The 27,947-nt window shown below is 47.6% G+C and overlaps 2 protein-coding genes across 15 annotated transcripts; one reads left to right on the top strand and one right to left on the bottom strand.

Annotated features, from left to right (window-relative positions):
- Positions 1-1,170: 1,170 nt before the first annotated feature.
- cast (calpastatin) lies at positions 1,171-22,836 on the top strand. Of its 14 annotated transcripts, none has more exons than XM_029826412.1 (36): positions 1,173-1,340; positions 2,439-2,522; positions 12,265-12,333; positions 13,242-13,385; positions 13,647-13,754; positions 14,393-14,494; positions 14,866-15,009; positions 15,111-15,149; positions 15,227-15,325; positions 15,416-15,496; positions 15,659-15,697; positions 16,327-16,413; positions 16,493-16,564; positions 16,636-16,731; positions 16,820-16,936; positions 17,004-17,108; positions 17,203-17,319; positions 17,405-17,560; positions 17,631-17,741; positions 18,296-18,352; positions 18,438-18,542; positions 18,637-18,753; positions 18,839-18,952; positions 19,239-19,352; positions 19,506-19,610; positions 19,835-19,951; positions 20,037-20,207; positions 20,277-20,381; positions 20,466-20,588; positions 20,659-20,751; positions 20,844-20,885; positions 20,961-21,095; positions 21,238-21,324; positions 21,561-21,590; positions 21,810-21,921; positions 22,021-22,836. In XM_029826412.1, exons 1-35 carry the CDS (start codon positions 1,305-1,307, stop codon positions 21,906-21,908), a joined length of 3,420 nt encoding a protein of 1,139 aa, XP_029682272.1. In that variant the 5' UTR covers positions 1,173-1,304; the 3' UTR covers positions 21,909-21,921; positions 22,021-22,836. The 14 variants fall into 14 exon arrangements, with proteins under 14 accessions (XP_029682276.1, XP_029682286.1, XP_029682272.1 ...); XM_029826413.1 differs by lacking the exon at positions 1,173-1,340 and adding an exon at positions 1,462-1,790; XM_029826416.1 differs by lacking the exon at positions 15,416-15,496 and having other exon boundaries at positions 1,171-1,340.
- Positions 22,837-23,150: 314 nt separating this feature from the next.
- On the bottom strand, positions 23,151-24,852 carry cd8a (CD8a molecule). Its single transcript, NM_001078618.1, has 6 exons — positions 24,763-24,852; positions 24,352-24,678; positions 24,179-24,277; positions 23,995-24,102; positions 23,884-23,923; positions 23,151-23,499 (listed from the first exon to the last, which is right to left on the bottom strand). The coding sequence occupies exons 1-6, from the start codon at positions 24,809-24,811 to the stop codon at positions 23,469-23,471; spliced, it is 654 nt and encodes a 217-aa protein (NP_001072086.1). The 5' UTR covers positions 24,812-24,852; the 3' UTR covers positions 23,151-23,468.
- Between the last annotated feature and the right edge of the window lie 3,095 nt (positions 24,853-27,947).

Here is a 27,947-nt window from a genome sequence, read left to right as displayed (position 1 = left end):
CTGAATTGATTTTGTTGCTATGTTGACGCCATCACAAATCCAATAAGTCACCACTGTTGCCCTGAAAATTACAATATTCATATCAAATGCTTTCGCTAATCTTTTATTGGAGCAAAAATAGATTTCAGAAACCCTCCAATGCTGTAAAAGCACCCCATTGTGTTAACATTTGACATAAGTCAAATCATCTGAAATAATATCAAAACATGAGTAAAACATCCTAATTAAAAAGGACCACTAATTCATTGTGTTGGAAATTAAATAATCTGTTATGTAAAATCAAATGTAATAAACACTGACACCATCAGTTGAATAATCACTCTTTTGTCCACTTATAAGTCAGATAGTTATGTGAATATTGATGTAAGTGTCCTTCCACAGATGTTAAAGGATGATAAATGTTAGTCTGCCATGTTTCTATGGTAACAAGGAAGGGGGGAGGTATATTAAGGTGCTGAATATCACTGTAAAACGTATATTTATCCCACCACTAGACCCACACAAACAATGTACAGTCAATAAGATTCAAGTTAGATAACAGTTATTCATACATCTGAAGGCAGGATAAAGCTAGAAATTAATTTATAAAAATATGAATACATTAAAAAGCAAACAGAAAAAAAAAGTAGAACAAAGAAACCAAAGTAAGAGAGATCTTAAAAAGCTGCGAGGTAAATGCATATATTTATTTCATCGTCTCAAATAATCCAAATAGAACAGAACTGAACATCAAAAGACAGAGTATTTTAACTTTATATATTATTTTTGCATTTGAACCTGGGGCTTCCATGGTGTTGTCCAAACCGGTGCAGTTCCACCGTCCGACCGGCAGAGAGTAGCATTGAGCCGGGAACCGTAGGAACAGCGCGAAGAGGGTAAAGAGAATTGGGGGGGGGGAGGGTCGCGTTTAAAGTTGAAAAAAAATGCAAAGTCTCTTGCACACCATAAAGAAGTCTGAGGATTTCTGAAGGAATTAACGCCATCATTTAAGCAGCTTGTGCATGCATGCTATTTTGCTTCACGCTGTTGAAACGACTTTAATGATGCTCGTGTGCATCAGAGCACGTCCTGATTTCTGCTATTTATAACTGCAGACCAACACAAACACGCCCTCATTGCCACATTTACTTTTTTCATCGACTATCAAATCGGATTTTTGTTTCTCCAGCGGGAGGAGCAAATCGTTTTGTTCTTTCCCCCCCCCCCTTGTGCCGACCAAGCAGATCGTCCCGCAGAGGTTTCTAAATTAGCAGGAGCCCATCGGACCAGGAGGAAACTTTGAAACCAACCGCAAGAGTTAAAAGATGCCACAAAAGAGGAAAAGCCACGGCGATAAGAAAGTAAGTTTCTCCTCCTGCTTCTTTGAAGAGGAGCTCCGAAATGGCGTAAAGTCACGGAACTGCACGGAAACGTTGCTTGTTTTCCAGCTGCTGGGGGGGGGTTGGTTGGTTGGTTTTTGCCTGATAAGCATCATAATGATGCCTTGTGTTTTCCTGCGTGTAGGTGCGTGCCTGTGTGCGCGCTCTCGACCTTTATCTGACCACCTTCGCAGGATACAGTGTGTGCATGCGGAAGAATGTTCGGATGCAAACACCGGAGACGGTTTTGCGTGATAATTTGGTGCGTATGGGTGTGTGCGCGCGCGTTCGCGTGTGCGGGGAGTGGCACAGGCAGAGTGAAGGACGTGCTGAGGACCGAAGAAGCTTGCAGAATAGTGCTGCTGTGAACCTTTAGGCCGTTGTTGTCGCCCCCGAGCCCCCATGGCTTATGCTGCGTTCTGGATGAGCACTGTGAGTAAATCTGCAACTTTTCCATTGGCGCCGTTTTTCCTCTCGGAATTTAGCCTTCCAGGCCACTCAGGGAGGAAAATGAAAGTCAGGATGTTGGAATGCTGTCTGAGTGGCACTACTTCAGAGCTCCCCGTGAAAAAAAGACTTTAAAGTTTGAGCTTAAAGTTGTAAATGATTGCGTAACTCTATCTTTACCTATATTCTGCCCCTCCTAGCCTTCACAGGCCATGGTGTGTGTATTTAACTAAGATAGAGCTCTGCGTGTCCTCCAGGATAGAGGTCAGGATCTGTTAGAGATACTAAACTGTTTATGGTAAGATTATGCTGTACATGTCAACTTGTACAGCTAATTACCAACCCAGTGCTACAGTAATATGACCTGCACACTTCCATTCTTTATTGCCACCTCTTAGATTATGAAATTCAGATTAGGATTATTTGCATTTCTTTAGACTGTTGCAGAATGATCTAACAGCAGCACAGTTTCCACAGATGTTAAACAAATAAACTGCCGACACAATAGGTCGATTTCTCTACATCCTGTACAGGCATTCAGAGCCAGAACTCCTGTGTGGTTCAGACGCTGTTGGTTAGAATAACAACTCTGTGTGTGTGTGTGTGTGTGTGTGTGTTTGTGTGTGCATGTAGCACGGAGGAGCTGCTTCCCAACTGGAACTCCATCACAACAAGCCCTCAGCCTTCTATCCCAGTGTTGTGTCCCAGTATGGCAAGGTACTGACCTCATCTCACCTCCCGCTGCTCTCTTGGCCGTGGACCCAAAAAGACTTTACTCTGCTGTTTTCCATTTTTTGAATGTTTTTGTTTGCGTATATGGGACCTGAGCTTCAGTTTCATTTGGAAAGCAAAAGCATCTGGATTTTGCAGCAGCTTATCTGATGGATCTGTGTTACGACACCTACCTCTTGTGCCCTGACTGGTGGAAACAGGAAAGCTGTGTGATCATTGTTGAAGATGAATGGAGGGAGTGTTCCTAAGGCACAGTCGCTCATGTCTCGGCGCCTCGATGTGGACTTCACAGCACTGTTAACATGAACCGGGCTGTCATTGCCGCTGATGAAGTGCGTATTTAAACATGTGAGGCGATATTTGCTTTAAATAGTGTTGCAAGCGAAACTGAAAGGCACGTTGTCAGGCTGAGGAGGGGTTTAGCTGCTGCACGTTTGCAGGTGAGCAGGAGGAAAAAAAGGAAGCGGCTCTATTTTTCACCCGTGAGGTGATGTGAACAATAACTGGGGGTCCTGCAGGAAGACGACTGACTTCAGGAGACAGCTTCTGACAGAGCTACAAAGAAAAAACCGCTCATCTGTGAGATTAGATAAATGGTTTGGTCACAGAGGTTAAAAGGTGACTGTGTGGGTCTGTGGAGCCGCGGACGTTTGACCTCTTCAGGGCCCAGTGAGGACTGGCGGATGACAGCGGGCTAAATATAAAGAGGCGAGAGTGCCACTTCAGCAGCAGAGTCCTGTTACATCATACGTGCACGGTCACGTGGCACCAGCGGCGTCCGCTCCGCTTATAGATTTAACCTAAACTGCACCGCTGCTGTTTTTAATCTGATGTCGGAGTGAACTGAGCCCAGGCTCCTCTGGATGGAGGCGCCGCATTATCGCGGCGCAGCAGCTTTTATCAGTGCGGCTCATTCCCAGGGGCGGCAAAGGTGTGTCGCTGTGTCACACCTGTTGCCTCTGGACTATGGGCCAAACTGTATGTGTGTGTGTTCGGATGGGAAACAAAAGCAGAAAACAAACCGGTGCAGCTTCATTCCAAAGCTGGCACATCAGCTGGAGCGTCAGGCTTGGCCCCTCCGCCCTTCCCTGGGGAGGCGTGTTCCGTTTGATAACCTTTGGAATGCAGCACAGAGGCTGTGGCCCACACTCTGTCAGTGCAGCCATCCTGAACCTGGAGCACAGATAAAGGCTCTAATAAATGAACCGAGGTATCCTATCAGAAACGAGCTGGAGCAGCCAAATGGTCTTAGTTTGCGTTAGCCGCGGGCACGCTACCTAGCGCCACCTGCTCTTCGCAGAAGACTGTAAAGTTTAACTTCTGGTGATTTTAACCGACTGATTCCAGATCAGTGACTTGTGCCGAGGTCGTCCTGTCTGAACAACTTCCACCTGAGACATACCCGAAAACCAAGCCTGTGTGAGGAAGAGCCTCAGAACTATGCCTGGAATTGTCCCGTGCATTCTCTCGGGCTCCTCTGCGGTCCACAAGAACACTAATCATCAACCACCACACGTTGAACGTGAGCTTTAGTAACAATTCAACGTTTCAGAACACTCGGGTGTCTTAAATCAGAACGTTTACCGGTCAACAGGTCCTGGAAAGGCCCTGTTGTAGGTCGGCATTTCAGTATTTCTAATACTTGACCAGTTTCCGGTGCTTCCGGGTTTAAAGTTTGTTTTTCCTGAGTTTTCAGCGTCATCTGGGCTCTTCGGCACGCAGCTGTTAGGTCATGTGAGCCCTGCCTCCAACTCTCAGAGGTAATCTGGGAGCTGGGCGGCGCAGCAGCGGTTTACTGCAGCGCACATGAGGTGTGTGTGTGTGTGTGTTCAAAGTCTGTGTTTCATCACATCTGGGTGTGCACAGACTTGTTAATAATTTCATAGATGTCTCCAGACCAAACTGTGTTTTTCAGAAATTACGAAGGAAACATGACGTGTGCACGTGTCCCCGAGACGAATGTTCTCTCGTCCGGTGTTAGTCACTCCACAGCCAGCTCGCTTCTCTTAATAGCCCAGGGAATTATGGGAATTATGCTCCGGCCTCTGAAGGCTCTCACTTCTGATCCTTCCCCTTCTTCCCTTTTGCTCTATGGCCACGCCCACTCCACCTTCAGACCCGCCCCTTTCCTCCCTGTTCCAGTCCACTCCCCGGGTGTCAGAGGCATGCTGCACGCTCTCCGACGGGACAGTGCCTGATAGACACACACACACACACACAGAGGCAGACAGACAGATTGACACACGCACTCGGATACTTTGACACAACATGGGCCAAATTTTGAGCTGGATTCGAGGCCCACGGGAGAGCTCAGCCCTGCAGGATGTGGCCGTGGAGGAGCAGGTGTGTGTTTGTGTGTCACAAGTGACAAGTCTGAAACTGTCCACGTCTGTTTTGTGTTGTTACTTTAAATCGGCAAGTGTTAGCATGCACAGCATGTGTGAGCAGTTGTGTACTTAAGAAAGGAGGAGAACTCTGGTGTTTCTCTCTCTGTCTCTCTTTGTCTCTCTGTCTCTCTCTCTCCAGGAATGTGAGGCTGCTGGTCAGTCTCTCCCAGTTCAGAGCCTCAGCTTGACTTTTGCAGTAGTGCCGTATTAAACAGGGCCGCCTTGTTTGGTGCCTGTCGTTGCACGTTCCAAACTGCCTCTACACTGTCCTGAGCCTACAAACATTTCTTTTTCTCCTATTTTGGACTGTTGAAAAGGCAAAGGAACATCGCAGTTGGACAGAGTTTGGTTCTCCTGTGATCATTAGCAGCTCAAACTGTCTGTAAGGGAGTGTGCCGGAATTATGCTTACGTGTTCTTTTTTTTATTTGCACTGTTTTATTTGCTGTAGCCTTAATGTGGTTGTCATACTTTTAGACATTCAGCTGCTGATGTGACAGTCCCACCCTGCACCAATGGGTGGTCAATAGAACGCTATCATGGCTATGCTAGTTTGTTTTAAAGTTTCAACTCTTTTGGAGGAGGGGACGTTCAAACAAAGACTGTATACACGATGTGATGATGATGTCACTCAATTTTTGGCACCCAGATAGTTAATATGAAGTAAACTTTTGCTTTAAATATGGCATTTTCTTTGCTTTGTTTTGGAATTAGCAGACAGAAAAGGAAACTGTCTTTTCCCCTCTTCCTGTTTAACTGTTGTCCCTCCGTCCGTTTCCTGACACACTCCAGTATCAGAACTCGACTAAAATCCTTGTGAATTGCCCAGAGTGGCATTACCGGGTCTCTATCGAACAGAAAACAAATAAGACTTATTTTAAATGAGGGTGTATATTTTACTTAAGTTAAAAAGGCAGAGAGTAGCTCAAACATAAATGTTAACTGATGCTAACTGATGCAAGTTAACGTTTAAGTTTGTGCTGATTCAGCTAATGCTAAAACCTGTAAAACATAATCAGAGCAACCAACTGGCATCGCTGGTATCACAGATAAACAAGTTCAAGTAAAGTTATTCCTCTTTTGTCTTAGGGTTATATGCAATTTACACTCCAAAAAGCAAATGCAAGGGTGCAAATTAGCCATTTATTTGCTGGTCATGGAGATAAACAGACCTATTTACTCACACAGGCTTTAAAAACTGACTCAGGTACAGGTGGAGCACCAGATACATGAATAAACAGGCCATATTTTCCCATCTCCGACCCTTTGATACATGAGACATGTGTGAAGTCAGTGTGAGTGATCTAAAAAGGCAGCAGCTAATCAGCTCATTCGTTGCTTAATTGCAATGAACCCTGGGGCCTTGTGCGTGCTTGTGCCCAGAATAGAGAAAGAAACGCTGTTCACGTGGACATAAATTCACACGCATTTAGTTGGACAGCTACCTGTTACAGAGAGCTATTTTTGAACGCCGTTCTTCTTGCAGTCTCTGGGAACCGTCGAATTTCTCGCCCTGCTGCCTGTTGACTGCCTGTGAACGCGGCTGCTGGATATTTGTCATGACGGATATTTGTCATGACGGTCCGTCCGAGGAGTGTCTGATTTGTGTGTGTCTGATTCGGCTCGTGTTTCCAAAATAAGCCGTCGATACTCGTAAACATCACGTCGATTACGAGGGAGGAGAGGTCACTGATGTAACCTGATCCGGCGCACCAGATTCTCGGTGTGGCTGCGTGCAAACGGGTGAAAGGCTGGAGTCAATCATGTCACATCAGCGTTACAAGCTAGTTTTCTCACGGATCCCAAACATTTTTAATTGATGTCTTATGTCACCATCTCCTGACGATTTTAATATGAGCTGATACTATAATGATGGCAATAATAATGGCGGCATTTTATAGCTATCCTTTTTAGGTTATTATTTTTCCTGGACGGATGACTCAAGAGCTCTCCAATAACTAAGCATGGACATTGATCGCCCCCTGGTGGATGGCTGTGGTATTGGGACACCTATCTGTAATCAGTGGGGTCCCCAGGATGGATCTCTGTGGCACGCCGCTGTTTCCCTTAAGATAAGACTGCCTCAATTTAGTAGCATGAACTCAACTGCTGCATTCAAGCTGTTATAGGTACGATTTTGCAGCTTGTGTATTTATTATTAATACATTATTAATTGTGTATTACCTTTTGACGTGACAGTCACAAAACTTAGCAGCAGCTAGTGATCTAGGTCTGCAGAATCTGTAACTCCTTTAATAAATCTTTCTACGGCCACTTTAGACCGCGTGTCACAATAATAACAATAAATATCACTTGATCTAGATCCTCTCCATCAGCACCCTTTGGAACGCTTGTGACCTTGGTGGTTCCCCATAGTTCCTGTTTTTTCTTTTTTTTTTTATAAAAACAAGAAGAACCCAGGGCTACAATGTCACATGCTAGCATTAGCGTCCTAGCAACTCCAAGTTTTTGAATAGCAGAGGCGGAAGCCAGTAAAAATATCATGTAAAGGCATCTTGTCTCACTACATATTTTTGCCGCCCTTATTTAACCCTAAAACCCCCAATAAAACAGTTACAGCAAATCTATAAGCTACGTCCCTCATCGCATATTCCTTGCGGCCAGTCTCCATGGTTACAGCGCCTTTAATGAAAACAAACAAAACTCTGCTGTTGTTCACACTGAGTAAAGAGGCCGACCTGCTGCAATTCACACACAGTATGTTTTAATGAGGATCCTCAGAGCCTCCCCACAGACGTAGTCCAACATTCCTGATTATTGAAGCGTCACGTTCACCTCAGCGTAGCCGTGGCTGGTCTATACGTGCTCCAGCTCAGTAGTTGTCAACAAAGGTAACTGTCATCAGGGGTTACCATGTACGGCGTTGGGATGCAGACAAGCATGTTTGCCTTCTCTCCCTTTTGTTTTAGCTCTTTTTTAGCTGCTTTCTAGAATATTAGATGCTCCTGTGTCTTCTTACCACTGATCTTGGATCAGGTTTGATCCAGCAATGGAGAAGAGCAGCTTCCTGTTTTAATGCAAAGGTCCTTCGCGTGTGTAAGTGATTGAAATCTTGTGATTGATTGTCAGAGAAGCATGCATGCATGTGTTCATCTGACCCCCACGGATGTCGCATTCTTAGTGTTAGTTTGAAGAGTAACACAGGTAATAGCGTAGCTGCGCAGAAGAACCTCCATGTGTTCATTCAGGCCGGTGAAGAAGCTGGATGTTTGGTACCTTCACGTCTTCATGCTCGGACACCAGGGGGCGCTGCCCACCAAACATTCTCCATCTGTTCAGAAGTTTAGACTCAGGGTTGTTGAGGGGAAAAACTCCATTTATTTATTCATCTTTTCTCGCAAAACCTGTCGCTTCCACCCTGAAGTCCTGTTTCCTGCTCCACGGGGCCCCTTTTCCCGCAAAACCTGTCGCTTCCACCCTGAAGTCATGTTTCCTGCTCCACGGGGCCCCTTTTCTCGCAAAACCTGTCGCTTCCACCCTGAAGTCAAGTTTCCTGCTCCATGGGGCCCCTCTGGCGCCCTGTAAGGGCCAGAAGAGAGCCTTTCAGAACTAGCGTCTGTGATGATGTCACTTCCTCCAGCCTTCCTTACTTTTTTCTGCTCTTTTCCCCTGGCTGGCTTTGGCTGTGGTTTAAAGGACATGTGATGTAGTTCACTTCTGTCCCCTCTTCTTTACATTACACACACACACACACACACACACACACACACACACACACACACACACACACACACACACACACAGACCCTTCAGTCTAGATTCCTCAGCAGTGAGTCGCTCAGTCACACCCAGACTGAACCAAACGCTGCAGCAGGGTAGCGGCTTGTATTCCTCCGCTCTGTTATCAAACAGCAACCCCCTGACACGGCGCGCTCCGGCCCAGCCCAAAGTTTCTCCAGGCAGCCTGTATATCTTTATCCTGGCCAGCAGAGAGCGGGGGTGGGGGGGACTTCTCCACAGACCGTCCAATGTGACCCAGCCTGCTGACTGGGAGGCGGAGCCTGAGCCGCTCAGACATGTTGTGCTGCTTCCAGAAGGCGGGACAGCAAGTTCTGCGCTGCTGGGTGTGTGTGGCCGCCCGTGTTTACGTGTGTGTGTGTCGGCTTGTTGACCTACACATACAGTGAGGATCCAGTAAGTCGCCACAGTGGGGAAACTGGGGCGAACTGGTGCGCACCGCAGCTTATTCTAGAGGATTTACACCGAAGATCAGACTCATGGTGCGTATGCAGACCGTGTTTCCTTTACTGCGAGTGTCTTCTTGTTAAGAGTTTCCTGTCTGAGGCGGCTGAACGCCCCTCTTGCTGCCTGCTTTTGTGTGTTGGAAGTTTGCCTAACGTTTGAGCGTCTATGCTGTCACATGTATGAATCTGCCCTGCTGCCTCGTCCAGACTGAGCAGATACAGCGGCCGACACCTAAAACCTCTCTGAAACTGGTTCGTGTGCTGCAGGGCTGTAGAAGTGAGCCGCAGCGCCGGAGTCGCTGCCCCACCACAGGCAGCTGTATTAAAAGCTGCTTCTCAGATGAAGTATCGAAGTATTACAGGGCCACTGACTCATGCCTTCGTCGCTTCTTCCTCTCAGCTGTCTCTTGGCTCCTGAATCTCCCCCACAGCGCTGATAGTTCTCTGCCCTGAAACTTGCCCCGAGTTAGAACCCCTCTGACCCCCCCCCACTACCACCTCCTGACGCCTCAGCGCAACACTGGCGGTTGTTTCCGCGTCTGAGGCGGCGCGATAGCTTCATTATATAACGGCTGGAAGGTTTTCCAGGACTATATTGAGGCTGATCTCAGTTCAGTGGTTTGCCGGGTGGGGCCCGACGTTAGTCATCAGTTTTCATTGCAGGCCGCTGCTCTTGTTTCATGGCTTTCTGATACAAATAAGGAGGGGATTGGACACCGTCAGGAGTGTGCACGTGCAGCCTGGATGTCCAACGCACATCCACATCATTCCCAGTTTTAAATGGCTGCTGACAGACTTGTTAACGCTGTTCCTATTTTGACCCGGATCTGCGGCGTTCCCAGTACACACTGGGACCGAGATGCTGTTTTTAGATGTGTCACATGATTTTGTTATTGCCGTCCACCTGTTTCCAGTTTGGTTTTCTGGTGGCGCCAATCTGTGTGGGACCGTGTGTCCGAAAGCTGCGGATGCGGTGTTGAAGGAGAAGCTTTCTGTCTCCGTGGCGCTCGATAACGGCCTCGCCGTTTCCCCTAAAATAACAGATACGCCGCCTCTTCCTCCCAGCACTTCAACATTTGCCCTCAGAGCTGCTGCAGAGCAAGCCTCAGCATGAGTGCTGGTCCACTTCTAAAGGTGATGTGTGCTGTTTAGGGCCGCGCAGGCGCCACAATGAGTTCAAGAGAATGTGCCAAATTCCTCACTCAGCGATCGGACGGTGGCCGAGATGGATCGGTTGGAACCTGAGATCCCGTTTGGACCTTCAGGAGATGAGTAACAGGCTGTTCTGGTCCATGTGTTGACTGGGCCAGTCTGGAGCTGCAGAGCTTCTGTCAGGCACGCGCCCACGGCGGCATCCAGGCAGACGTGTAGGATGTACAGAATATGCAGGCCGGTCTGGGGATTGTGGAATGTCAGACAGATGTGCGCTCGGGGAGGATCTCAGGTGTGTGCATGTGCTCGGCTGAAAGAGAGCAAACACTGTAACAGGTATGGAAGTTGAACATAGCAGCTTGGTATACTCATAGAGGCGGTTCAAAGTCTCCATTCTGACTCTATTGTTTCTTTAATGAGCTATAAATAAAGTCGCTAGCCAGTTTGTTTGGCTTTTATTAAAGTTTCTAGGTGGTTCAGGGTTCTGAATGTGCTGACTAATCAGTCTTTGTTAGGTGGTGTTGCTATTGAGAGCAGAGATTTAAAACCCAGCATTTCTAGATCTTCCGTAACTGCAGAGACATTAAAAAAAGATCTTTATTGTTCCCCAGAATTAAACACTCCTATGTGAAATGTTAGTTTCCAGTCTGAACAAGGCCTCCGATGTTATGCTAAGCTAAGGCTAAGCTGACTGAACACACACACCTTTTTTCTTGAGAGTTTTGAGGTTTTATATGACAGATTTAAATTAGATGTGGAAGTTACAGAACCGGTAAGCTGAGTTACAGAAATGTGACATTAAAGAGTTTGATCATTTTGTGCTTTTTAGAACATAGAAGTATGTATAGTGTTCTGTAATCTTCCAGAATTCCTGACAAATCCAGTTTTGCTGGGATGAGACTGATTAAACTGTCAGCAGAGCTCTGCTTTGATCTTTTTGGTAAAATACAACATTCTCAGTCAACCTACTCCATAAAACATACAATCCGTATCGTAGAAACCATCATTGTAACCCTTTTTTAGGGAACCTGATTGTACTCAGAGCAACATCTGGACCTTCAGTGAGGAGGCCCTGACTGTGACATCACTTCCTCCTTTTAATGAGGCAGGACGTCAACTCTCAGCTGAGATCTTTCAGAAAGGTGCAGCCATAGACATTAAACACACACACACACACACACACCTATGGTCGCACACGTCACCGCAGAAGCTTGCGTGAGCAGAGAGGAGATGGGATGGTGCGCCGTCATTTCAGGTGTGTGAAACCTGCGGTGCTGCCGACCTGGAGTCAGTAGGGTGGAGGCCTTCTGTTCTCTATTGACAAAGCCTGGCAGGACTGGGTTTGGCTCTGCTGCATATTTGGCTGCAGTTGTCAGTAATACAGAAGCACATGCATAGCTGGATGTTAAAGGGACGACAGAAAGTCCATTATTACCCTTGTTGTTGTTATTATATCCAGCCAGAAGGACCGGTTCAGATGATCCACACCTGCTGGTAATGCCTAGGACACATTTGCACCTCATAGTCTGTTAAATGATGATTTTCAGGGATTAAATGTGTTGCTAAGTGGAATAATATTGACGGTAGGGCTGATCTGACTGTGCTGGACCTGGAATAACTGGTTGAATCGTGGATACCAGTGCATTCTCCTGGCCATGAACTAAAAGCATGAAGATTTGCTGCTGACAGGAGGCCAACCCCAGCCATGAGTCACGCAGCCGTCGTCAGCTGCCGAGGAACCCGCCGTTGTTGCCAGCGCCGTTGCTACGGTGGCTGCAGCAACCAGCAGAAACAAAGTTGGGCCTCCGCTGCTACAGTCCCACTCTCAGCTGTGGAAGGTTGCATCAAACACCGGAGGGAGGACCAGCGGCTGAGCTTGACCCTTCACTGGGATGTCGGGGTGGCGGTCCGGGGGTTCTGGAGCCCTTGTGACGTGTTCTGGACTCTGTAACACATCTCTCTCTCTCCTTTTGTCTCGTTGCAGTCGCAGCCCAGCAGGACCGCACCTAAACCGGCAGCTCAGGTCTCCAGGGCCACGCCCGCCCAGTCTGAGGTATCAAACACTCCTTATAATGCCCTTTGACCTCCGACAGCGCGGCAGTCGCAGCTTCCTGTTTTTTAACCAGCGACCTCAGATCTGGTCGTGAGCTTCGCCTTCACGCTCGGGTGTATCCGCGTCTTTTGCAGAGCCCAGAAAAGAAAACTTTGCTTTTCCTTGAGTTCAAACACAATAGAGGCGATGTTGTTTCCCATCATAAGAGAACACAATGGGCCCGTCTGTTGCTCCTGAATACGTGATCTCAGGATGGTTCTTGGGGTTTTTAAACGTCGGGATGAAAGAAGACGATCGACCTGTGAGCGGATAAAGGCTTTAAACCTTGTGGTGGTTTTTGCAGGACCCCCTCTACCGAGTTGAACATGGCTTCTCTGGAGATTTGAAGATCCTTGAGAATCCCACACAGGCACAGGAAGATCATGCAGACCCCACACAAAAGCACCCAGAACTACAGCCCAGAAGCTTTTTGCTACAAGGCTGCCGCACGGGGAATTCCACTGGGGGGGAAGAGGCTAAATGTAGGCTAAAGGTTTCATAGCCGATTAACCTTCAGTGAGATCATGCAACTCTTGTTAGCAGCTGGCCTTGATGACTCTAAAACAGAGGGGTGAAATATGGGTCGGAGAGGATATGAAGGATGAGGTGCTGCCATTTCTGGTCCCCACAGAGCAGCTGGGTCACAGAGCCGCTTCATTGTGGACCAAGATTTATTTTCTATAATCCTCCCCTTATATGGGAGAGCACGCAATATGTGCTGTCACTGTTGAAAACATCAAAGCTATGAGTTTTTATGTGTTTAAAAAAGGTTTTGGGATCAGGTGATGGTATTTGGTGAGGAACCACAAACCAGTCAGAGCGAGTCTCCTTCAGCTGTAATAAAGGGAGACAACTTTGGTGTATTACAGAAGGAATCGTCAGGCTCTGCCATGGCTTCCAAGCCTGGGGTGGTAACCAGAGCAACAGGCGGAGCCACAGGAAGTGGCGCCACAGCGGGAGGAAGTGCTCTGACCGGAACTGCAGGGAAAGTGACGGCTAAAGCCAAAGCAGAGGTAGAGAGGTTCCGGATGCTAATAGTGGAAGTGGGCTTTAGGCTGTTTGTGCGTGACGTAACACGGACCGCTGCTTACCCACACATTCATCACGCTCCGCGCTCGTCACGTGGCAGCGCACGTTTCTTCTTCACTGCTCTCATTTGTCAAATCTTCCTCGCGTGTCTGTCACGGCATCAGTGAGTGCTACACCACGCTGGGCTGGAATTCTCTCCACACACTGACTTCCTGAGTAACTCTCTCCTGCTCCTTGGTTTGTAGACTAACACTGCGCTGGCAGGTGCTACTGTTATTGACATGTCGTCTGCTGGGGGCGCTGTTGTTGACATGACACCAGTGGGGGTGAGAGGTCCTAAAGAAATGTCAAAGGTAACGCTGTCATTGTGACTAATCCTAGAATGTGCTTTTTTAAAAACTCACATTTCCTTGACTGTTGACCATTTTTCTAAAAGGGGAATCATCAGCTAAATAAGCTTTCTTTCAGCCTGAATGCTATTTATTTACATAAAGCTGCTAATATAATTGTGCAGCTGTGTGCAGCAGTGAGCTTGTGATGCTAACTGTAGCGTACATGAGGTTATGATGCTAGTTGGAGCATTAATAAGGTTATGATGCTAACTGCAGCATTACTGAGCTTCTGATGGTGACTGTAGTAAAAACTGGGTTTTTATACTAGTTCATTTACTGGACTATTATTTGAGGTTCTACAATTTTCGAGGTGCTTGAATGCTTTTCAGCTTCTAAAAAATCAGATGGGAAGAGTAAAAATGGTCAGCAGAATTGTAAAACTAATATCTAACACTGTCTGTCTCAAATAACTCTGGTCTGAGTTGGTCTATTACAAGTTGACACATTAACGGCTGCAGCTCTTGTTGCGTGGAAATCGACATTTCCTCCTGTTTTGCACTGGAAACATCACCAATGCCTCTTTTAGACATGCTAACTGGATTGCTTGTGTGGTAGAATGTTATCCCTGTGTGCTAATGTAATCAGTTGCATGTTTGTAGACTGCACCCACTTCCCAAGTCAAGCCCACAGTTCCATCTCCTGCCGCTCCTGCTGGCGTGGCAGCGGGCGCCTCTGTGACCAAACCTAAGGACGCAGCCAAGGTAGTCTGGACCACAACACGACGACGGCCCGCTTTGTTCTCCTGCAGCACACTGCTTTGTGTTCCGGTTTCTGTCTCATTCTGGCTTGTTTGGAACAAAGCTCTTGGATTTTTCTCACTTTTGTCCATGTGGGAAGGTGAAAGGCATCCGACTTCAACGTGTAACTCCGGTTCCATTTTAAACAGCAGAGCAAAGACGGCGACATAATTCCGGTTTTTGATTGCACAACAACTCCTGACACTGTTGGCACCGAGTCAGCGACCTCTTTCTGCTCCATTTTATCACTTTCTTGGGGTTTCTTTCTGCTCTTTGCCTCTGGATGTTTCCTGGCTGGCTCAGCTTGTAATGGGTCGACCCTGCTTGTGTTTTAGAGTACCGCTGCTGCAACAGTAAAAGCCGAGGCGCCTAAAGTTGATCCTGCAAAAGCACCGAAGCCAGCCACAGTTGCCACGGCGGCGGCTGGGAATGTGTCCGTGCAGGGGAAGAAGGACGGAGCTAAACCCTCACAAACAAAGGTACAGCCTCCCACCTTGTCGCTCATCGACAGCGGAGGTGTTTTATTAGCTTTTCTGCCATGTTTTGGTCTCCTGCTGATTCCCTGTGGGATGTGTTGCAGGTGGAGGCTCCGCCCACAGCAGCTCCTGAGAAACAAAAGGTAAAACAGCATCTGAAGCCGTCTGTTGAGAACAGGTCGCTCTTGCTCTGGGATGTTGAGTTGTGCTGCATGTGCAGGCGCCGGTGGATCCCTTCGATGCACTGGCCAGCATCCTGCCCTCAGCTGAGTCTGTAGCGCCCCCACAGCCCGTGTTCACCGGCCCAGAGGTCACAGAGGTACAGTTGCCTGCTTGTGTGTGAGCGTTTGAGCAGCCTGAGCTGCAGCATGGACCTGCTGTGAGTAACCGCGTGCCGCATGTATCGCAGCATAACGTCGTCGCAGAGAAAGGTCACAAGTGCGGCGAGAGAGACGACACGCTGCCACCGGGCTACAGATTCAAAGACATGGTCAGTGCGCTCGTCTTTTGGTCACCGGCGGCTCGGGTGTCTGTTTGTGCTATGCAAGGACCCAGATTCTGAATGTTCTAAAGTTCTTTAACACTCACAGGAACTCCAGAAGAGCTGAATTTATTTATTCGTTCTTCTCTAAACACTAAATTTCTCCTCTAGGCTCCAGTTCCTGCGGATGCTAAACCCAAGGAAACGCCTGTAAGTGAATCCATCTCCTATCGGGAGCTCAGAGCCCCTCCCACTAACTTATATATACTTAGGAACTCAACATTCTGTAGAAAATGAACTCACACACACATGAGGAGGCGTCCCCCCCCAGCTGCTGTGATGTGGGGAATGTTGCAATGATGTGGTGGGTGTTGTCCCCCCCCTCCTTCCATGTGAGCTCATTGGCTCTTCTGTGTTTAAAACACAGATTCACAAACAGACGGAGCATGAAGGCAGCCTCAGCACACCCACATCAGCGTCATATCCATCCTCCTGATAGTCTTGTCTTGCTTTTTCTCTCTCATAGTTCCGCGTCTTTGTTTTTCCTCCACTCTGAATGTTTCAGTTATTAACTTTTACGTGAATTAAGGCAGGTTTTTGAGTCTTTTTAACACCAGAGCTGTCGTTTAGGGAGCTCACTCAGCATTGTCAGTGGAATGTGAAGGGTGTGTCTGTACTTTTCCTTCTCTGTTGTTACATGCACTCTGGTTCACATTATTTTTCCCGTTTTGTTTGGCCTCGTCTTGACCAAACGCGCCCCCTAGTGGAGCATCGAGCCTCCCTCAACGTCATATATCAGGGTATTTTAGTGAGGTCATAATGCGTGTGCTCCATTTTAGAAACCACTGACCACAGATCAGGCCCTGGATTCTCTTTCCTCTGGTTTCATTACTTCTGCTGCTTCATCTGCACCCACAAAGACAGAGGTGAGATTCTTCAAACCCGGCTACTGTTTTCCCAACATACTCACGCCACCATATTATCTTTTTTCCTGTGATTGCGTAGAAGAAGGACCACGCTGACATCGTCAGTGCCTGCACTGCTGGCCCCACTATCTTTGCACCACCTCCTGCAAAGGTAAGTAGAAATTCTCAGGAGTGTCCAGCTGAAGGTGCTGAAAAGATCTCACCACTTTTCTTTACTTCCAGATAACTCAAACTCCTCCAGCTGATAAAAAAGACAAAATGGTGAAAGTGTCAGATGATTTCTCTCTGGAGGCCCTACTTCCATCTGCTTCTACTAAGGTCTCGCAGCCATCCTTAAGTTAATATTAAGGTTTTTATTTGGGCTGACAGCAGTTTTGCTTAACTTTTGCATCTGTTTGGGCTCCAGGATGCAGCGGCCGTCCATCCACCTGCTGACAAAAAAGCCAAAATGGAGAATGTTTCTGATTTCTCTCTTGAGTCTGTGCTGGACGGTAAAGTTGACACCAAGCCCAAGGCTGCCACGGTGAGTGGGAGAACTCATCTCCACGTATATCAGGGGTGTAGATGCTCAACCTCTGTCTCCCCCACAGGACGCCTCCATGTCTCTGGACGCTCTCAGTGCTCTCTGTGACACGTTGCCCGAGGACGTGCCAAAGCCCGAGTCCCCTAAAGTCCGACCAGAAGACATTGTCTCGGTATGAACTAACAGGTCACATGTCGCTGAAAGAAGCCAAAACTCTGGAGGATGTTTGTTGACTGAGTCTGTGTGTCCACAAACTGTTGACACAGGAGGACAAACTGAAGAAGGAGAAGGGCGTGCGTGTGGGAGAGAGGGACGACACTCTTCCTCCTGACTACAGGTTCGATAAGGAAGAGCTGAAAAAACGTCCAGCTCCTAAACCTGAGGTGAAAACTCACTGTCTCTAAATCCCCGTCACACTGTCCCTCCGTGTCTGTCCCCCATTCCTGATCATGTCTCCTCGTCCTGCAGCCCAGCATGAGCTCTGGAGAAGCTCTGGACATTTTGTCAGGAGGCTTCATGTCCTCCTCAGCAGCTCCTGCGGTTCAGGCTCCAGTCCCTGCCCCTCCAGCCACTGTCCCCGCCCCCTCCGCAGCTGTCTCCGCCCCCTCAGCTCCTCCTGCACAGGTACTCTCTGGATATTTTATAATTCCCCAGCACGAACCATCGTTAAAAGATCTACTTAATGTCCTCACAGAAATCTCCCGAAGGCCCATATATAGCTGTGTGTCCTCCTGCTCCCTTCCCAACCATGGAGGCCTCTGACGACTTCTCCCTGGAGGGGGCGCTGAGTGCCTGCACTGCTAAGGTACAACAGGCCCCTGCCTCTGTAGCTGCCAGCTTCTCTGATCAGAGCTAAACCTTTAACCTTTGACCCATTGATCACCTCAGAATCTGTTTCAGTCTCACATCTTTCTGGACAGACGCAGCCACGTGTGCGGGGTTCAGTTCAGTGGAAGCTGATTATTGTTTAGTTGACGTTAACCTCCTGATGCTCAACAGCCCGTCGGCTGTTTTTATGAAAAGGCCTTTTACAGAACTGCTGCGTTTAAGCTGGTCCAGATGCAACAAGCTTTAATATGTTTAGTCCAGCTCTTTAGTAAATTGAATCCACTTCTGCGCCCCGCTCCAGCAGGTGACTATTTATTAAATATAAAAAGCAAAAATTGACAGGACTCATCAGTGTGGCGTGAAAACCATCTGCAGATCCCAAAATAAACAGGCAGCTTTTATCAGGAGACGTAAAGTCCAATAAAACGCTTGATTAGAGCCATAAATGCTACAGCGGCGTCATTTAAATGTGAGTCCTGCCTGTTGTCCTCTGTCATTTGTTGACTGAGGACTTTTCTGTTGTGTCTACAGAAAGTTGAATCCTCTGCTGTCCCGCCTGCAGCTGATAAAAAAGACAAGACTGGTCAGGTGAGTTTGTGTTCTTCTCACAAACCTGATTTACCAGGTTACACATCCTGATACTGTAGATGCTCAACCTCTGTCTCCCCCACAGGACGCCTCCATGTCTCTGGACGCTCTCAGTGCTCTCTGTGACACGTTGCCAGAGGACGTGCCAAAGCCCGAGTCCCCTAAAGTCCGACCGGAAGACATTGTCTCGGTATGAACTAACAGGTCACATGTCGCTGAAAGAAGCCAAAACTCTGGAGGATGTTTGTTGACTGAGTCTGTGTGTCCACAAACTGTTGACACAGGAGGACAAACTGAAGAAGGAGAAGGGCGTGCGTGTGGGAGAGAGGGACGACACTCTTCCTCCTGACTACAGGTTCGATAAGGAAGAGCTGAAAAAACGTCCTGCTCCTAAACCTGAGGTGAAAACTCACTGTCTCTAAATCCCCGTCACACTGTCCCTCCGTGTGTGTCCCCCATTCCTGATCATGTCTCCTCGTCCTGCAGCCCAGCATGAGCTCTGGAGAAGCTCTGGACATTTTGTCAGGAGGCTTCATGTCCTCCTCAGCGGCTCCCGTGGTTCAGGCTCCTGTCCGCGCCCACCCCACCCCCACTGTAGAGGTACTCCATGTTGCACCCACGTATACTGTTATCTTATACTGTTACTATACTGATATTTTTTTCTAATAAATGTTTTACATCTAAAATATCTCATATTCTTTTGTGATATTTATTTAGGTCAGTGTAGCAACAGGTCTTCAAATGTTTTAAGATCTTTTATTGCTCGATTGCCTTTAAATAATCACAATATATCCAGTGTATTTTTTATATGGATGTTTTCTGCCTTCTAAATTGGTTTTGTGCACTAAAAGGACAACTGTAGTTTATAAAAGTCTCTGTTTTTCAGGTCCTGGTTGAGGATTTATCAGCTTTGGACACTCTGAGTGCAGATTTTGCTGCTCCAGCAAAAGCTCCTCGGGTCCATGCATCCGCCCCTCCACCCACACAGACTAGACCAGAGGTGAGCGTGCGTGTTTGTGAGTTTAGTGAAACACGTTGTCCATCTTGAACTTGTCCATCAACATCTACCCGTCCCCCTGTCATCATCTCTTCATCACTTCTCTTTTTATTTCTGTGTTTTAACAACCTTTAATTACTCCTGTTCTCTCCTCAGGCCAAGTCCATCCCTTTTGATGCTCTCAGCGCTCTCAGTGACACGCTGGTTGATGACACACCAAAGCCCGAACCCCCTAAACTCAAAGCTGAGGATTTGGTGTCGGTATGACAAACGTGTCGCACACAGATCACCTCCACTTGCTTGTCATGGTGTTTGCTTAGATGAGACACCTCAAGATCTCAAAATCAGGTTTTATTAGAGGTTCTTTCGTTGACCTGCAGTCAAAAAGGAGATTTTTAATGACCCAATCGTTGGGCTTTATGGATTTAGGGTTAATGGATTTATTATGCTTATTTAACCACTTTTTTCCACTTTTCTTTTCAAAGGAGGACAAACTGAAGAAGGAGAAGGGCGTGCGTGTGGGAGAGAGGGACGACACTCTTCCTCCTGGCTACAGGTTCGATAAGGAAGAGCTGAAAAAACGTCCTGCTCCTAAACCTGAGGTGAAAACTCACTGTCTCTAAATCCCCGTCACACTGTCCCTCCGTGTCTGTCCCCCATTCCTGATCATGTCTCCTCGTCCTGCAGCCCAGCATGAGCTCTGGAGAAGCTCTGGACATTTTGTCAGGAGGCTTCATGTCCTCCTCAGCGGCTCCCGCGGTTCAGGCTCCTGTCCCCACCCCCTCATCAGCTGTCTCCGCCCCTTCGACCACCGTCCCCGCCGCAACTGTCCCCGCCCCCTCAGCGCCTCCTGCACAGGTACTCTCTCTGAGACCATGAGATTCTGAGTGCTGGGCAGTTCTAACAGGTGCTTTGTCTCTCCCTCAGCCCTCTCCTGACTTCGCCCTGGATGCTTTGGCAGATGACTTCGTCACCTCTGCTGCTGCCCCAGCAGTGAAATCTGCGTGTGTTCCCATGGAAACCACCCCACAGGTACAGTAAAAATCACGCAAGCTCTCTTTTTTGTGCATTTTATCCTCTTTTCGTCACTGTAGTTGATGTTTCCTGTGTATTCAGCTGGCAGCGGGTGCAGGTGGCGCCGTGGACCCTCTGGGTGCTCTGGACGCTCTGTCAGACACCTTAAAGGACATCAAACCAGTACCTCAACCTGCCCCCACCCCCCTCAAGGATGTTGTAAAGGTAGACCGTATGGGAGAGGGGAGCGCCGCTTCATTCCGTGTGGGAGTTCTGATTTGTCGGGTGTTTGCAGGAAAAAAAGGTGGTAGAAGAGAGGCTGATTAAGATGGGGGAGAGAGACGACAGCCTACCGCCAGAGTACCGGCCCAGAGAGGAGGATCGGAAGGTGGCCGACCTTTTAATGTTCCAGCGATGTGAGTCCGTTCAGATTTCACTGCCCGTTTTAATTTGTCTCATGTTCCAATTTGGTTTTTAAAGAAAATGGAAGAAGAGATGAAAAAAGCAGGTCCACCAAAGAAGGTAAAAACGCACTGAGACAAACACGACGGAGGACGTTGAAGGCAACAGGCTGATGTCCACACCTTTGTGTCACAGACTATGGATGAGAAAACAGCCTTGGATCTGCTGTCCAGTGACTTCATCCTCGCTCCAGCAGACCCCCCACCCGCTGCATCCGCAGGAGCCGCATCCAAGCTGGAAGCTGCTGCGCCGGAATCAGAACCCCAGAAGGTAGCGCAGACCCAACAGCAGCTCTTTCCCCTGTGTATTTGTTGACTTTCCCTGAATCAGAGTTTCATCCGAGACACAAAAGACATAAAGAATATGATCAGATTTGAAAGTGCCAACGATGGTGTGTTTCACTCTGTCCCAGCCAATGGCCGGACCTGTCCTCCAAACCCTGTCTGACACTCTGCTCCCAGGCTCCCTGGAGAGCAAATCAAACACAGACAAACCAAAGGTAAGAAGCTCTGAAGAAGCATCATTTCATTAGAGTAACAGTGTGTCTTTGTACGAAACACACTTTAAAGGTTTAAATCTGCAGAAAGTGAACTCATGAAGAGGCAGCGTGCTGTCCTTCATCAGCCTTTCAGTGCTGACGTTAGCTCCAGGGCCCCCCCTGGGGGTTGTTCTGTGAAGTGTACCTAATATTGGCAGCAAACTCCTCAGGAAGCTTAACCGAGACTTCTGTTCCAGGGCAAGAGCAAGTCAAAGTCCAGGTCTAAAGTAAGAACAGCAGGCTGCATGAAGAGCTGCATCACTCCAAAATGGAACTGTTAATAAATCTGTTAGCTGAGCGTCAAGCGAGCGTATGCGCTGGTGACGCCTGCACAGCTGCATGTTGTGCCCTCTGCTGCCCCTGCTTCAGCAAACGCTCCCAGCCTTTGCATGCAGACCTCCTTTTTGCCTCGGTATCTTTGTAAATGTTCCTCTTTGTGATTTCAGAAGCAGCAGCCAGAGGAACCGCCAGCTGCCACCCTGCCATCGGCTAAAACGGGCTCAGACGTCGTTGCGACATCGACGAGCAAGGGCAGGAAGAGCTAGACGCCTTGGAAAGGTTCAATTCCTGTTTTTTTTTTTTTTTAAATAGCAACAGGCAGCGGCCGACACGATGGCGCAAAAACCGTTTTCACTCACTGCTGAATGTGTGTTGCAGATGCGGCGGAGACGTCGGCTTTGGGAGCTGCTTTGTGGATAAATCTATTTTTCTAAATTGTCAAGGACGTGGACTGGATGAAAGATGAACCAAGACGTACACAAACACACACACACACACACACACACACACACACACACACACACACACACACAGATGTCAGTTTCAGGTTGTGCAAAGCAACTTTTTTATTGCTTGGTTTCCCGTGTACTTGATGATGAGATTCTGTTTTGGTTTCTGTCATGACAAAGACTCTGATATGACAGGACAGAGACTGGGGGGGGGGGGGGGGTGCTCGGCGCACCTGCATCAGCTCTGCTCAGCGCTCCCCAGGAGTGCCGCACCGTGCAGCGGACGCTGCCTCAGACTGATCTCAGAGCAGCACCCGGGAGGGGGGGGGGTGTTTAAGGGAATGTTTGTGCAATGGTGTTGTAAAGTGACAAGCTCATAAAGACACTACAGCTTAGTTTGCTTCTGTTATGGACGACCCGTCCTGGTTCGCTTCTTAATTCCAGAGCTCCCTTCACGTGCCTTTTGCTTTCAAAGGGCTGTTTGGATTTAGCTGTGTAGGGGAAAAATACTGCTGGTACCAGAGGTGCAGCTTTGTAAACTCGTTGTATACTGTAAAGAAAGATTAATGCTCTATCTACCGAAACACTGTATTTTACTCCTCCTCCAGAGTCCTTTTCACTATAAAGCCCAAAAAGTTGGATATTTTTTCCACTTCTTTTCTGTCTGTGTGATTGTGCATTGTGAGGGAATTAGAATTAAGAGCCGGTTTTATGATGTGGAGAATAAAGAATAAGTCCAAATGTGTGTGCGTGTGTGTGCGACAAAAGATTTTATCCTCGATGTGTCGATTTCTTAACGCTGCTCAGTTTGAAGCAATTTCCTTCAAACGGCTTCACCTCGTTTTAATGTCAAATTTGATGTACGATGAATGATTTTTATGGACGAACATCAGCAAGTTGGAGGAACAAATAAATAAATCATAGGACACTCGAAGGCACGTGCAGTTCATTACCAGAACGGCTGCGTCGGAGTGGGAGCAGAATAATATTTATTCACCGTTTCTGCTCAATTTTATTATTAAAGAATGAGAAACAAAAGACAAAAAAAGCAGAGAGCAATGAAGCTGCATCTACAGGCTTTAATTCATTTATTGTAATTAAAGGTAATGTTTAAAAGCCTCATTCAGTTGTTAAATAGATGCAAATTAGCAACCATGAATGTGGCTCATGTAAACAAAAATAGGCATCACAACTACACACAAACTATATTACTTACATTTGAAGTGGCGTCAACATTGATTTAGTTGAACTTAAAAATATTGCGACATCAGTCCTCCTGTAAATTTGTGAACCCGTGAACGAGATGAAACCAGACTTGAGATCAAAGAAAATAACTGTAGAAACGGCACCATTTCGACATAACTTCTCCGACGGTTGTCATTTGTTTCCAGGAGGCTTCCCCCGAGGTCTGCAACCGAGAGACGGAGCGTAAAAATCCACAGATTTGTTATATTTGAAGACATTAAAATTAAAGACATTTTCTGTTAACAATAAGAATATTAATACTAGTTACAGCTAATTGTAGCTTGTACCAATAACGGCATTTAATTTTTAAAGATTAGAGAAGAAACTTCATTTGGAGTTAAATTTAATTTGAAATTTACTAAATTTTCTATAAAATTTCCTTAAGATCATAATTGGCCTTACAGAACAACAATTAAAAGACAATCGGTTACAAATTTAGGCAACAATGTGATTAGTTTTTAATTTATCATTTAAAAATTAAAACTAATTTCAAATAAAATGATTTTCCTGAAGCCCAAAAAGATAAAGCAAAATAAAACCGTCTTACTTTCTTTTGTAATGGTGCGGGCATCTCCGGGTTCTTACTCCTGCAGCAGGAAACACATTTTTAGTTATGGAGAGGGTGAAAACGTTGGCGTGAGCCCAGAACAGCACTCACTGTTGCAGTACAAAGCGGTGACGATGAGGAGGAGGAGAAGAAGGCCGCAGCCGCCGGCCAGCGGGCCCAGAATCAGCGGCGCGCAGGAGAGCTGGGTCCCGATTCCCCCTGGAAGAAAGCGGGTTTAGTGGCCATCGGTGCCGCCGCGGCGTCGCTCCTCTCTAGGCTGATCCCAAACACTAACCTCTGGCCTTGCTGCTGTCGCACGTGCACGCCGGCGCGGTCGTCACTGGTTGTTGCCTCGGCGTCGTTTGAGCGACCGTGGGTTTTTGCTCGACCGTTTCTGCGGAGAGGAAGGACCGGGCCCGTTCAGACGCTCCTCTTTTAGCGTCGGCGGACTAAAGTCGGAGAACTCACCTCCACGCAGCTGGGTCACCGGCCCGAACCGGAGTTCTTTACCCTTATAGAGCGACGCGCAGCAGTACAGGCCGCTGTCCTTTTGTCGTTGGAACGACTTCAGGGTCAGGATGTCTCTGTTGATCTTCCCATGGGTGAACTCCGAGCTGACGTTGTTTTCCGTCTTCTTCAATCCGTTGCTGAAAGAACCGATGAATTCCATCCAAGAGTTGTCCCGCACTCGAAACCAGACGGTCATGGATGCCGCCTGGCTGGGTTGACAATGAATGTCCACCTGGGCGCCCTCCTTCACAACGTCTTCCTTCTGATTGTCTCCAGGGGTTGTTTCTGAAAGGAGCGATAAGAGTTTTCAACAGTCGGCGGCACCAAGGGCAACAAACGGGCCCGACCTTAAAGACCACGCAAACTTACGCTGACAAAACACCAGAAACACCAGAACCTTCCTCCACTTTTGCTCCATTTTCTCCTCGCCGATGGCAAAAGCAACCAATTGTTCTTTACAGAGTTATCTGAAGCCTGCCAGAGACGACCCGGCGTGGTTCCAAACCCCGCCCCCAACTGCAACCTTCCTCCGCCGCGGCATCAAATGAGGCGATTGCAGCGAAGTGTTGCAGAGACCTGCAAACACAGTCGTGGTCTGCTGCGCCTTTCTGAAATGGAGCCCACCCGCCCCTCGCACCTCTGCCTCTGGGGCATCAAACACGGCACCCGCCAACCAGAGGCTGACACACAAACGCAGCAGTGCACGGTGGGAAAGAATGCCAGGCTGCCAAGAGTCGCTTTGATCTCCAGTTTGACATTTTGACCCTCAGAACCAGAAACGGCGTTGATGGTAAAAGCTTTTTCACTGGTGACCAAGTAATTGGCCCCCCCCACCCCCCCACTGCAATTGTTCTCAGGAAACAGACCAACTCGAGTGGTTTCTTTTAAGCTCTACACTCGGCGTTTCACAACTCAAGACGTGTTCAAATTATGGGCAATGAAGCGTTTTAAAAAGCAGTTAATGTCGCACCCTGAGATCTGCTCGGTGGAAACATCAGTGAAGGCGTAAACAGCCAGAAAAGGAGGAGACGCTGTGATTGCTGACTGTTTTCAGGCCTCGCTGCAGGAAAACGCCGGTCAAAGACGCAGGGAAATTCAAGAGGGCTCGCTTGTTTCGCGTTGTTAAACTCTGGGGGCGCAGGTAGACGAGAAGCTGGGAAACCTGCCGCCTCTGTGCCTCCGGGCCGCATCGCTGGCCACGCCCCCAGCTGTGATGTCACAGCAGGTGCCGCAGCAGGGCGAGTACAGAAAGAGCCAGGAGCGTTGCATTGTGGGACGGCTGCATTAGATGTCGTGCTGCCTGAAAGTGGCTCTAATAAACTTATAAGTCATAAACTTCAAATCCACTGGATCGTTGTGTTTCTGGTGCGTCAACTAGTAAATAACTAGTAACAAATAAACAGCAGCAGGAGAACTTTGTGCTGAGTTGACTGAACAAGCGCAGTGGAAGTGAAACTTCCCTCACGTCATGTGCTTCGAGGTCGATGGCGCAACCCCGAACCCGTCCTGTTTCCTGCCCCGCTGATGGAAACGAAACGATCTGGTGAGGGGCAACGAGGGTGACATTTGATTCCCCAGTGGGCGATTTCAGTGTTCCACAGGTGGGAGGGAAAACAACCTGGTGAAATACGCACTTATCCTTTCTCTGTTTGCGCCGATCAACAGAGGTTCTGATGATCCGTTCAAATGCAAGCGCTCGGCCCGGTCGGGCTTCTGGGGGGGGAGGTTTGATAAGCGACCTTTGACCCTTTGCTCTTGGTGACACTGGGCTGGTGTTTTCATTAAAGAGGGGATTCTGTTGATGCTGGTGTCAGAGGGGAGACCCAGTCTCAGTTAGACCGTGCACTTTTCCACATGGCTGTTTCAGGTCTGAGTCACACACACACACACACACCTGCTCGGGCTTCCCTGTCTTAGTCACACAAGAAAGGGGCTCCAACCTGAAACTGACATCTGTGTGTGTGTGTGTGTGTGGTGGGTGTCCAGGGAATGCCAAGAAAACAAGCAACTCAAAGTCAAAGCCGTTTCTTAAACCTGCCAATGGCAGCAACAACACATCAACACGTCTCCTGGTCTCCAGCAAGCAACTTCAGGAATATTCTGGGATGGATGATGGTGAGAAATGTGAAGAGCAACAAGAGGAGTAAGTAGAAGGAGAGTCCAGGAGGAGACGTCAGCAGGTGTTCTTTAATCATTTTCACTTCCTCTCAGGATCGTGTTTCTATGGTGCTTCAGTGGAAGTTGAGACTAGAAACATTTTTAAATATAACTATAGCTAAATATAACTTTCATGTATACACGTTATCCTGCCTTTCTGTTCAGCTCATCGTGATAATTTCTTGACCTTTAAAATGACCCCACTTTACTTACCGTAGCTTCAGGCAGCTAAAGCTCGAGCTAGCACACCGACACAGCTGACGGCACCATTTTATCACGTCTGACCTCGTTTTATGGTGTTTATTTGAAAACCTGTTTAGATTTTTGCATCTGGATTCGCACATCCTGACAGATGCTGTTTAGTTTTGTTGTTTTGAATCCAATGTGCTCGTTAAGGTCATGAAATATGAATTGTTCAAACCGTTTGATACCAATTAACTATCTGATTAAAGAACAAATAAGTTTTACACATCAAGTTTGTTAATTAGTTTAGTATAATTTCATAACTATTTCTAGCTACATTTATTAAAACCACAACAGTAATGTATTTATATTTACACTATTTAATGTCCACATGTTTATTTTCTTTGGAATACACACTAATTATTAAAGTATAATTCAGCCGTCTGCCCTGAATGAGACCAAAGTTTATATGAAGTTTACATTGATGGCGATGTTTGTTGTAAAAGCTGTAAAATGAGGTTTGATTTGGTGAACGTGGAGGTTGTGTTCACGTCAACGTGCATCTGTGTCGCTGCTGTTGCCGTTGTGCAACCGGCAGCTCCGTGTAATCCTGCTCCAGTTGGTTGATGGTGCAACGTGCAGGACGGATGCTGGAGAAGAACGCCCGACCAGAACGCAAGAACGTGATGCCAGCCTCCATTAAATCCACCATTCACCATTTTTACATTTTAAGGCACACACACACACACACACACACACACACACACACACACACACACACACACCTCTCTTAATGTATTTGTACCCTTGCTGTCTTCAGGTTTTCATGAAAGCTCTTTTCTAACTGAAGTCTTCAGAACTGTGATGTTCTCTTCTGTCAGAACTTGTGGTTCGCTCTGCGGTGCCTTTGTGGTTGTTTTGTGTCAGGCTCTCGACGGGGAGCTCAAAGCTAAAGTTGAGCGACAGCATCTGCCAGCTCTGTCTCTCCTCTGTCAACACACACACACACACAGACACACACACACACACATACACACACCTGTGCAACCAACTGAGGCGGAGGTTGTTCGGGTCCCAGGGAGTGTGCGGGACCCTTTCCTGTGTATGTGTGCGTGTGTGTGTGTGTGTGTGTGTGTGTGTGTGTGTGTGTATTGCAATCACCATAAATTTGCTGAAGGCAGAAACTACAGAAACTGAAGCTTGTTTATGCATCA

This window comes from Takifugu rubripes, chromosome 19 (assembly GCF_901000725.2).
Source record: "Takifugu rubripes chromosome 19, fTakRub1.2, whole genome shotgun sequence".
Classification (NCBI taxonomy): domain Eukaryota; kingdom Metazoa; phylum Chordata; class Actinopteri; order Tetraodontiformes; family Tetraodontidae; genus Takifugu; species Takifugu rubripes.
This window is presented reverse-complemented; position numbering and strand designations above follow the sequence as displayed.

What these genes read in the sequence shown, in the direction of transcription:
- cast (XM_029826412.1), top strand. Translation starts at nt 1,305, where the DNA reads ATGCCACAAAAGAGGAAAAGCCACGGCGATAAGAAA. An exon ending in GACCAGAAGACATTGTCTCG is followed by an intron (nt 17,109 to 17,202) that starts GTATGAACTAAC and finishes CTGTTGACACAG; the next exon opens with GAGGACAAACTGAAGAAGGA. An exon ending in CAAACACAGACAAACCAAAG is followed by an intron (nt 21,325 to 21,560) that starts GTAAGAAGCTCT and finishes CTTCTGTTCCAG; the next exon opens with GGCAAGAGCAAGTCAAAGTC.
- cd8a (NM_001078618.1), bottom strand. Translation starts at nt 24,811, where the DNA reads ATGGAGCAAAAGTGGAGGAAGGTTCTGGTGTTTCTGGTGTTTTGTCAG. An exon ending in GTTTCTGGTGTTTTGTCAGC is followed by an intron (nt 24,679 to 24,762) that starts GTAAGTTTGCGT and finishes CGCTCCTTTCAG; the next exon opens with AAACAACCCCTGGAGACAAT. An exon ending in GGTGACCCAGCTGCGTGGAG is followed by an intron (nt 24,278 to 24,351) that starts GTGAGTTCTCCG and finishes TCCTCTCCGCAG; the next exon opens with AAACGGTCGAGCAAAAACCC.